At 42.6% G+C, this 11,262-nt stretch overlaps 1 protein-coding gene across 1 annotated transcript; it reads left to right on the top strand.

Moving 5' to 3' along the window:
- Window positions 1–3,933: 3,933 nt before the first annotated feature.
- T265_00492 (hypothetical protein) lies at window positions 3,934–10,816 on the top strand (the record flags this gene model as incomplete). The annotated part of the gene is made up of 2 exons (XM_009164296.1): window positions 3,934–4,170; window positions 10,340–10,816. The coding sequence occupies 2 exons, from the start codon at window positions 4,006–4,008 to the stop codon at window positions 10,661–10,663; spliced, it is 489 nt and encodes a 162-aa protein (XP_009162560.1).
- Between the last annotated feature and the right edge of the window lie 446 nt (window positions 10,817–11,262).

Genomic DNA, 11,262 nt, shown 5'->3' with positions numbered 1-11,262 from the left:
TGCTGGATTTATGCACCAATTTACCAGCTCGCGCGTGCAATCCGCAGCTACCTATCCCCCAAATCATCGGTGAGCGAAGCTGCTGCAGCTACAACCAGTGTACGACGAGTACGTGGTTCTTACAGCTGACAATGATGATGATGACCACGAACAAACTAATATTTCCAGCTCAACACTGAGTTATACCAAACCGTTCCTACGTGACTAACATGTTCTTATTCACAGACAGCCTAACCCAGGAAGAGGGACTCATATCGGATGCCATAGTTTTCGACTCCTAAAAAGTCTTCAATATGGTCCCCCACGTCCCGCTGCTCGACAAACTCGATTTTCACGGGATTTATGGGAAACTCCTAATCTGGATCAGAGCGTTCCTATCACACATATCATTCTGACTAAGAATGAACTCGGTTTACTCTTCTCCAGCGCCCGTCTAGATTGGAGTTCATCAGGGCTCCGTTCCGGAACCACAGTTGTTTCTAATTTGCAACAACGACCTTCCGGATGTTTTTGCAAGTCGGTGTCTATTTTTTGCGGACAACTTGAAATCGTGAGGTCCCAACTTCAGTGCCCTCTAGATGAATGTAGACGCTGCAAAGCAGTAGTCATTGAACTGGCACCTTAACCTGAATGACGAAAAGTGTCATTTGGCGGAGATTCAGCGAATGCCTTTGTCATGCATGGTGAGAAAGAACTAGAAAACGTCATGAGGATAGACGTCAAAAGGGATTTGGAAATCCGGGTCTCCTCCAACTTGTTCCTCTCACTGTGCGTTTCAGGTGAACGACAGTCACTGATCGGCAAGAGGAAAGCAGACTCGGGAAACTTGGGCATCAATCCATGAATCCGTAAGCTCATGGTCGAGTTCAAGGTCAAGAGTCGTTGCTAGCGCCATGTACGAAGTCATCTGACGAGTCCGTCTTTATTGAACGGTGTGCAGAGTAGCTCCCCCGGAAAATTAGCCTAATTTCTAAGAATCACTGGGAATCGCTTTTTAATTAGCACTCTTTTTTCCGAATAAAACCGTCGTCTCGCCTTATGAGGCGGACTTCAATGCTATTACCACGACCTCGGAAACAATTTATCGTTAGTTCGTCACATACAAATTAGACCTGCGCGATAAATACCTCATTTTCGACTTATGGTTATACATAGTCGCTGAATGGCGCTTTAGGTATCACTGTGTTATGCCAACAACACTCCCATCACATGCATGTAGAGACCATGTAAGTCGCCGGGGATTATATTTAAAAAGGCGTTACACCTGACGCAAAGACGGAGAGCGGTTGAAATAAACACTTAAAAATGCTGTTGCAGTGAATATAAACCAAATTAAGGTTCTGCTTATTATATAAACCCTACAGAGCCTTTCATGAACTCCTCATAGGTGACAAAAATGAAGAATCGAAAAGTTGTGGTAATAGTGATATTCATCGGGTTTCCTAATGGATTCGGACAGTGAGGCAGCGTCAGGCGCAGTAATATGCATGGGTCGCAAAATTTGAAATCCAACAGCATGGCATTATATGGTGTGCCATTATTACTGAATTCACCAAATTGTTCTTCATCATCTCGATTGCGTCCGTCAAGGACGAAAAATGTTGCTGAAGTAAGAACTAAGGTTTGACATGAACTAGTTGCGTCAAGGCATTTGGAGCAGATATACAGCATCATAGAGTCGAAGAGAGTTTGGATTTTGTTGTTCTTAATAACATAGTGGCAAATAAATATGTTTGGTGGCAAATTTGGCTCGTGTTGGTACTGTCCAAGGCGGTCTGACGGTACCTGCCACCAGCCAGAGTAGAGCAAGGGAGGAGGAGCAAGTGAAATTCAAGTGTGAAATTCATCAAAGCTTAGTACAGCGACTGTGAGCAGACTTCGGCTATTTTCCACCGGCTAACGCATTCGCCAAGATTAGCATCCAATTTTGTGTGCGCTGAAAAGATGAGCGAATTTCTAAAACCTTGCAGTGGGTGGCGGCATACTTTCCACACCTGGCAAGCGCCTTCTTCATAGAGTACGCAGAGTGCTGACAAATAAGAGGGGAAGGTCTGCTGACGGCAATGCGTACGGGCTCATATCAACACTGAGATGATTCATACGCCTTACAGTTCATATCACTGTTGATTTGCTTTCTTGTTCTAGTCTGATAACGTTAGACCAAGAACACTCCTAAAATATTGTGCAGGGCCTCAAGGCTTATGATCAGCTGATTCAACCACTCCGGTAGTCCGACATTTCATTCATAGGGTTTGTTAGGAAAGCATCGTGTAACTCATTCTGTAGGCCAGTCAGAGGTTTGTGGCATGGCCATTGTCAGATAACCTTGCACTCTGGATATGGATACCCGTATAGGTTTTTGTCAAGTTGGTATGAAGTTTCTTCCGTGTTTTTCATCTCATTAAGTGGTCAGTATATAGCCATTCAGGGCAGAGAAAGGCTGGATAAAGTAGTAACTCTTAGTCTATCACTCTGTCTTTGGAACGCTCGACGGAGTATCAATCCAAAGGGGAATTTTCACCCTATTATACTGTTTCTTAACTTGCATCTGATTATGGATAAACCCAAATTTGAGGCTCATTCCATTTCATACTCCACGGAATTAGAAAACTGCGAGCTCTTTTCTTACCCAGGATGTCACCACTACAAGCCACTGACGTCCAACTTTGCCTACGGATCGTGTTTATATTGCTGTGCTAAGGTGAGATTGCGACTGAGTTTGATGTAGCAATTAATAGTAGATTAATAAACAAACCGAAAAGTTAATTAAGTTGTGCCCTTTCTGAAGGAAAGCAAATACGGTGAGATTTTTGCTAGCACAAGATAATTTACGTTCCCATTCACAATAAATCTTTCAGGTAAATCATGGTTGTACGACAGCAAAGTATCTGTGTTGAAAACTGAAGTCATGCTGTCGATGATGAACAGATGAACTTGTATTGGCTGAGGTTGCTGCTGTTCGAGCCATGAACTGTCAACAGAGACCTCTCTAGAAATAAGTGGATTCAACAAATTGTAATCCTGTGATCAGTGTTTGCTTGCACGATGCTTAGCGAACTGGCTGAGTAAATCTAAAAGACCGGTGCCTTTATCTTATGCTAAGCTAAGTTTGTGTAGATATACGGCATCCTAAACGGGCGCAACTGTTGTGGAAGGTTACTCTCACGAAGAACTCCATCTTAAATAATGACGTCGAAATTTTAACATCCACTCCGTCCTTGTGCAGCAAAGTCAATAGAAGTCAGTTCAAAAGCGGAATATGCTGAAACATACCTGGGTTTGCTCAGTAGTGAAAACAGCCAGGAATGCTGATCGTTCATAGGTTCAAAAACCAATCCAACTAGCTCTTCCACAAAAGTAAGCCAAAACTCCATATGGAGACCGTTAAATTGACGCCAGGTCCTGGCGGAACATAAAAGCGTTAGCTTGTGGACCAAATACCGCTGCATAAATGTGACACCTAAGCCGTCTTGCAGCCTGCAACTTTTCGATAAAACGAATGAAGCCATCTTAACATAAAAATACTCTTCTTTTTTGGCTTACAAATCGCCGACAACACCTTGAACATCATTAAGATACTCTCTTTAATCCTTATCTTCCATATCAAACCCAAGCGAAAAAGTTTATATATTGAGGACAGCCAATAAGAAGCCAAAATAACTGGGCTGAAAAGAAACCAAGATTGGTTTACCTTCGGAATATGACAAAAAGTTACATCACAGGACTGCTTCACCGCGGATTCACCAGTGAAGCATTCTAGCCTACCATCGGTATTGGACTTCATTCAAATCTGCGTGTAACACCACAAACGCAGATGTAGCAAATGGAAAGAAGATTAGTGAATAGGTTTTATGGGACACATTCAACTGATTCAGTATGGACCTGCATTTACAGTCAGCTTTTCAGATTACGCCATCTTCTTTTTATTGCAGCCACAATCTTTGCGATATCAGTATATTGGGAATTCGGCGTTTTTCAGACGTCTAAATTGAGTGCCTGGATATTATGTCTGGGAAACCCCCGGTTGCTCATCTGACGGAAGAAACTATTGTGGAATACAGAGATGCATTTGATTCGTTTGATTATAGCAAGGCTGGCAAACTGAGTCCGCTCGACATTCCTATTTTGATGCGAAAACTCGGTCTGATGCCATCCAACCTGGAAGTTGAGGTATGTGTTACCACTCATCAACAGTATTGTTGTGCGATGATAAACGTCTAACAGGAAAATTAACACACCTCATATGGCTCAAATGTAACCATTTAACAACCGTCGCTGGTTGAAGCAGTGCAGTTTACTGACAGGGTGGAGAACTCTCACAGGGATATACTGAAAGTCTTACGACCAGGAACCTCTATATATTCTCGATAATTCTAACCTTTCAGAATGAATAATTCTTGAAGATAAGAAATGTTCTGTTTGATGACGGATTGTTCATCTATAATATTTATTTTTCGCCTGTTAGACCTTATCCAGATCGGTCCAATGGTTTGGTTGCAGCCCCACCGACCGTATTGGATATTCGTTTGTTGCTCGCCTCTGGGAAAGGAAGTGTCTAATCACACAGCACATAATCCAACACAAGGCGATTGAATTTTAATGACAGTAGACATCATAATAAAGAGCTTAAGCCTTTCGACGTGTAACGGTTTGTGCACCTCCACTGTCCACTGAGCTATACTAGATATTGTTCGGTCACGGTGTCTCTAGTACCAAGTTTGCCAGGGTGTGGGGGTCACATTAACATAGTTCCTCAATGTTGAGGAGTACAATATTTGTGTCGAAGTGTTTTTCAAAAGTCACCCCCCACTTCTAACTTACAGTGGGATTTTAAGCCAAATCTTTTGGCTGCGGGTCCTGATCCTTCTCCTGCCTAGGTTTTGGCATCATGGCGGGACCTCAGGCTACATACGACAGTAAATCACAGGAATACCAACATCCATGGTAGTTAAGCGCCATTGCGTTGCTGTCCATGATTGCAGTCAACAGGACTTTTAAATGTTAACCCAAAATCATCGTTCCTACAATATCACAGTCAGAGCACTCCAGAACTAAAACAACGTTTTGCCCCACTCATTACAGGTGTTGAGCGCACGGGCATTAGAACGAGCAGTTCAGCAAAAGTGAACCGGCGGAAAAGGCAGGCTGATATTTTATCGAATAGTAGGAACTGTAACTTACACCAGAAACTAACTGATCCTGCTCTGCGACATGGAAAATATGATAACTGACTTCAGAATTCATTCTGAGGGGGATATTGTTTAAACTTCGTGCATTATATGTGTATGATGCATAGCTCCACGTCTATACTGGTAAACTTCCATTGAGACCGGGATATCAGCCTGATGTTTCTATGAAGTAAGGAGTTATTCCGTGAGATCTTTGGCAAAAATGCCCAATAATGACAGTACATATTTCTCAACCTTCGGTCATTTACGGTATGATACAACTGGCTGTTTCATGTTGAGGTTGCATTTGGCAGTTATACATGTCCGCAGAGATAATTACAAGCCTGACTGCGCCTTGAGGGATGATGAACTGCCAGTGCTGTCAAATCCTGCAAAATTTACCGTTTTAAATGGATCAGATCAGATTAACTTCCAGACAACAGTTTGACAGCAGATGTCTTCAGTTAAGACGGGTCCGCTCAAAACTTGCACTTACCTATGGTTTGGGCATTCAGTAGAGGATGACACGTTGTTACATAAATTGACATCCTAATTTGCTTCAACTACATGAAATTGTCACAAAACTAAGGTAGTTCCCTTATAGTCTCGCGTGGGGCATCCGACTAATCTATCTGCTTTTCTTGAGTGTTAGATTAATGCTCAACAGCCAGAAATATACCAGGAAAACTAACTTTTTAAATGAGGGTATGCTACTCAATATTTACGGCTGAACTCACGCCTGTCAAGTGGAAGTCATGCTAGTTGAAGTGAAATCTAGTAGTATTGCATCGTTCTCGAGCAAAAGCGAACAGACTGGCAGATTTTTTGGTGTTCCTGTTGTTGAACTATAGGAGGACGCATTTGACCTCGGCTGCATGATTTTTATCGGCAGGCTGCAATCTCATACTGGAAAAGCTATAATGATGCCAGTCTGATTGAAGTATCACACTGGACTTGTGGGGCACTGACCAAACTTCAGATGGAAGAAGTATTACATTGTTTTCACGCCCCGCGCTGAGTGTTAACTTGTCCGAATACTGCTAACTTTGACGAGTATGTGCGTTTACAGAATAGTGATGACAAGAACATGATAGTTACTAATATGAAAACATCGGAATACATCAAACTCGATAGAAGAAATGGGCGCGTCATAAAACCTGCAAGAGATACACTGGATAGCGCAAAATGGGCAGCCTAATTCGGTGTTTACGAGGGATTCAGATAAAATCCAACCCAGCCTCCCACAACATTATGCAACCACATGTGTGCCATGTAGGTCGCCTCCGGAGAGTGGAGTATTTCGCACCCGAGATAGGCAACTCATGAGGTCAATGACGACAACAGATAGCTCATTACAAATTTCGCCTTGAGCGTAACTCACACGGTGGGTCAGGCCCACAAATTTACAACAGTTATACTTGAACACTAGATTGTACATGTGTGGGAATGAGCACTAAGTCCCTACCGCGTCCACTTTTATTCTTCTCTGCATAATAAGGATTTCGAATAAATCATGGTTGTACGACAGCGAAGTATCAGTGTCCACTACTGTCGACGATGACGAGCACTATTGAATTTGCAGCTTCATGAAAACGGCAAAATCGTGTTAGTGTAGACACAGGGTGCTCAGTTACGATACTACTCCTAAACGATGCGAGGCTAGTTCTCCGAAGTTCATACAAAAATTTCGTGGATGGTAAACAAGCAATACGAATTACTAACGACTAACTATAAATTACGCGGTCGGGCGATGTGCCAAAAAGTTTCTACCGCTCATCAGCAACTCGATCAGCAACAAAATGGGTCTACTCCTGACCAGTTTTCCTCACCCCACGCAAAAATATTTCTGATTAGAAACACAAGGCAATTAGTCACCGTGGTACACATGGAAAACCGATTGTAACCCGCCAAATCAGAATCTACTAACAGGTCAGAAACAGTGGAATTTCCGGATTTATTTCCAGTGTCTTGCTGGCACACATTTCTGTCAAACTACTGGACAACAGAGGTTTTCCGTCAGCTCAAAGATTTCCCATATTCTAGTGTGAATTGTGCACTGAATGCTCATCTTCAACTGCACTGCGAACTCTTCAAGATGTTAAAGCAATCTGTAGAAGCATTGGTAATCTCCGATTGATAGGGAAAGCTCAGATTGCTAATCAGCGATATGCAATTTATTCAACAAGCAGACCATTGATAGACACTCAGTTACAAGCCGTTAATGAGTTTCTCAGAGTCTTCATCTACCTTATAAGTCCCGAATACAGTTTAGAATGAAGCTTGAGGCTGTCTGTATGCGGCAACTTCAGCGGGAAAATATTACACGAGAGTTAGGTGAAATTCAGCTGAGTCTTTCGGCAGCACTAAGTTAATTTCCAAGTGATTTTAGGACAACGAACGTATAGTTAGGAGAAAAGGGCTGACATAGTTTCCGGGGTCAAACGTACATGATGAACCTCAACAAGAACAGCGCGTTGTCTGGTTTTTATTGATCTCACGCGTACTTTTGAAACAAGCATCCCATTGTTCGATAGTTTTGCCTGCGTGAACAAATACTTAACTGAAGTCGACTGTACAAACAGAGATGCTTCCTTTATCCTTCAAAACGAAAACGAACTCAAAATGTTATTGCCATTGTACTTCCTTTAATGATTTGAGGTCAATCACAGAAAAAAGTCGGTTGATTAGAAACCACCATGCCAATGTCATGTACATTCCACTGTTTCATCTCTGTGGGTAGCTTCCAGCTAAGAGAAAAGTAGAATTTAACGAACGCTTCGTACGAAAAACATTAAAAAAGTTACCTCCCTAGAACAAAAAACGGTACAAAGACGGAGTTGCAATAACCGAATTCCCGGACGGTGGACACTCATCTGGGCGCTACATGTGGTCCGCATCACGTTAAATCGCCGCGTGATAGTACACGACCACGACCGTATCACTCATGAAAATTACGTGCAACAAATCACAGGCAAAATATTTATTCGTGCCCATTGGGGATCTCACCCAGCAGCGACCATTTCTGTGGCTGGAGGGGGCTATAGATAGTGGATTCCACGATTGACCCTACCAATACGCAGCCTCATTTGTTGATGACTTTTTTATAGGGCCAAGCTCGTGAGCATCAATCGTCCGCTGCAGCTGGCAACAAGCCCAACGGTTTTTCATATTAGTATTTCTACCCAGGGAAAACCAAGCTCTGAGACATGTCACCTGTCAGAAATTAGTATACAGCAATACTTGTTACCAAGATAATAGCATTTGGCATCACATGTCACGAGCTTAAAACTAGGTCTATGGATGGCGAGGTGGTTTAGTGATTGGAGAGCAAATTCACTGAACACAAGGTCCCTGGTTCAAGAGAGACCTCTCCTATTAAGACTTTGACAACCTGGCAGTATCTCATCCCTCTTGCTTCCTTCAGCCGGCATGGCACCGAACGATTACGATTTCTCTGGTTGTCTAAGTGTACTGAAAAGAAATAAGGTAGCCAAATATTCACAAATTGCTGTGATGAACACCATCATTTTGCCCCAGCTTGTGTTTAACTACCGCGGAGTCTTTATTTGAGAAGCCCTTTGCAAGGCAGCTAGTAGCATATCGGGTAGCAAAAAACGTACCTTACTGAAGGGAGTTAAGTTAATTCTTAGCATTATTGCGATTTGACAAACTGTTCATGATGGTTTTGTGGACTTATAGAACTCATTTGTAATCCGCTTGCTGCTCAGAGACGAAATCCGTTGGCCTGTGAACATACAGACGCCAACTGTGTGTCGCTTAAACGGGGCAAACACACAGCAAACAGCATAACCCGCTGAGTAACGAATGTAGGAAAAAGGCGATTTACATAATGCACTACGCCCCCAAGCTTGTCTTCCGTTTAGCGAAGTGGGTACCCTAGGATTAATAAGCTCCATTAGAAATGTGATCACTTTGAAAAATTGTGCGGCAACTTCGAACGCGTTGAATGATTCTCAAACCCAAGTGTGTGACCGGATGTTAAAGATGCACTGTCAATGCTGTACCCCCGACAATAATGCGTCACCCGGGAATGAGACCTTCGGCTTCAAAGCATTAACCAACGGCAACCTTCAATCAATTGTTGCATCAAGCTGGTTTGAACCTAGCAGACTGAGTTGTGAAAGTGTCAATTTGCTTTTAGCCAGGAAGGCTGCTCGTCCTAATACAATATGGCACCCATCATTTATGTAGAAACCTGGGGAAGACAAGTGTGGTTCTATTACGAAATAGTGCATTTTTGAAAACCCCCGTTAGATATATCAATACCAGAAGTATTACACCATTTATGTATTTCCAAATAGTTGTTGACAAAGGACAAGACTGCAATTTATCGTTGGATGACGTTCATGAGCCCTTTGAAAGGCGCGACAGATAACCCGTACAGCTTTCTTTGCCAGATTCCGGCCTATATACTTTCTGTTTGTAAATGAATAACCGCTGTTCACATTGCTTGACTGCACACAGTTCAGTGGAACGGTCTGCGTCATCCATCATGAAGCACTTTTCCTGCCCGGTCTCCTAACTGCACTGTGGCCTTTACTACCACTGTGTTCAATCAGGGGACACACGGAGCCATCAATGTTATAGCGTTCTGTACACCTATTCTCCCCATTTCCCGATCTTAACAAACCAGGGTTGTCCTTGAAATGCCGACGAGATTGCCGGAAGCCACAACAAGGATGGTGGTTACAGCATCCAAAATGTAAGGAAGCATTCAACCTAGTAATCCATTCTGTGACTGCCGCATGTAGCTAGTGAATTTCGCCACGCGGATTTGTAGTCAGGTTTCAGAGACTCAACAAATCGTACCTGTATGCGGTACTGTTTGCTGCGCTTGACGATAAACTATGACTGCTTGTGAATATATAAAGTGTGCGGACTAGAAACTCATCTGAGAATTGAGTCCTTGAAGGTCTTAATTTGGTTGGGAAATGTAGGTGTTAAAACCTACGCTAACCTGCGCACTCTGTATCTCATTATGTTTATCTAATTTGTGTTACAATTTCCCTTAACTAATTAAGAATCTTACATCACATTACCACTATCTAGATGTGCCATCAACCTTAACCCCAGTGGTGAGTGTGCCAGCTTTACCTAACATTCTCCAACAATGGATTTTTTTAAACACCAAATTTTGCCTCTGATTCCAGGAGATGATTGAAGAAATATACAAGGAGAAAGACACTGCTGCCGATGGAATCACTTTTGAACAATTCTGTTGCATCGCAGCTCGGAAATACAACGATATCTACAAAGAAGCCGACATAATAGAGGCTTTTCGTACATTCGACTTGGAAGAGCATGGCTACGTGTCATCTGCTGAACTGCGCAGAGTTTTGTGCGGGATGGGAGAGAAACTGACAGACGATGAATTTGAAGCGATGCTTTATCAAGCAAAAATGGATGAGGACGGAAACGTACACTACGAAACATTTGTGCGAAGAATGATGGAAGACATGTACCAAGACCGCTGAAACCAAAAGTCCCGAAAAAATCATATACACTTTTAAGGTTTACTTTCCGTTCACTCCAAGTGAGCGAATTCACCCCACATCAATATTTCACCAGGTATATTGTAACTCAATGAGGTTTCTAAATGAGTGCTCTCAGGAACAACAAAAAATCGTAGATAAAATGTTTTTTCACATTCCATAACAATCTTACTCGGAATTTGGACAGCCAAAAGAGAAGTAACATTCCCGAAAACCTACAAAGCAGGCTATTCCTAATACGACGATCCGTATGCAAAGCTTAATAATTCCGCCTAGGTATATTCGTAGGTTGATCAATGAGAGGGAAAGCCACCAGGTCGGAACAAGATAATCATTTAACACTCACTAGGAAAACGAGCTTAGCTTTTAATCCACTTGAGAGAACCAGCCAGCTGTGTCGAAAAATGCCAGTCTCATTTATTTTCAGCCACACAGTGACAGTACGGCTGTTCTAAGTAATCACAGAAGTAAGCAGTCTTATACCTTCATCTACAGGGCTTGAAAGACTACCCTCTGGAACTTGACTGGTATGTACGCTGGTTTATTGCAGTCACTGATGATTGGTCGAACTGCTACCTAGT

This window comes from Opisthorchis viverrini (assembly GCF_000715545.1).
Source record: "Opisthorchis viverrini unplaced genomic scaffold opera_v5_5, whole genome shotgun sequence".
NCBI classification, from domain to species: domain Eukaryota; kingdom Metazoa; phylum Platyhelminthes; class Trematoda; order Opisthorchiida; family Opisthorchiidae; genus Opisthorchis; species Opisthorchis viverrini.
This window is presented reverse-complemented; position numbering and strand designations above follow the sequence as displayed.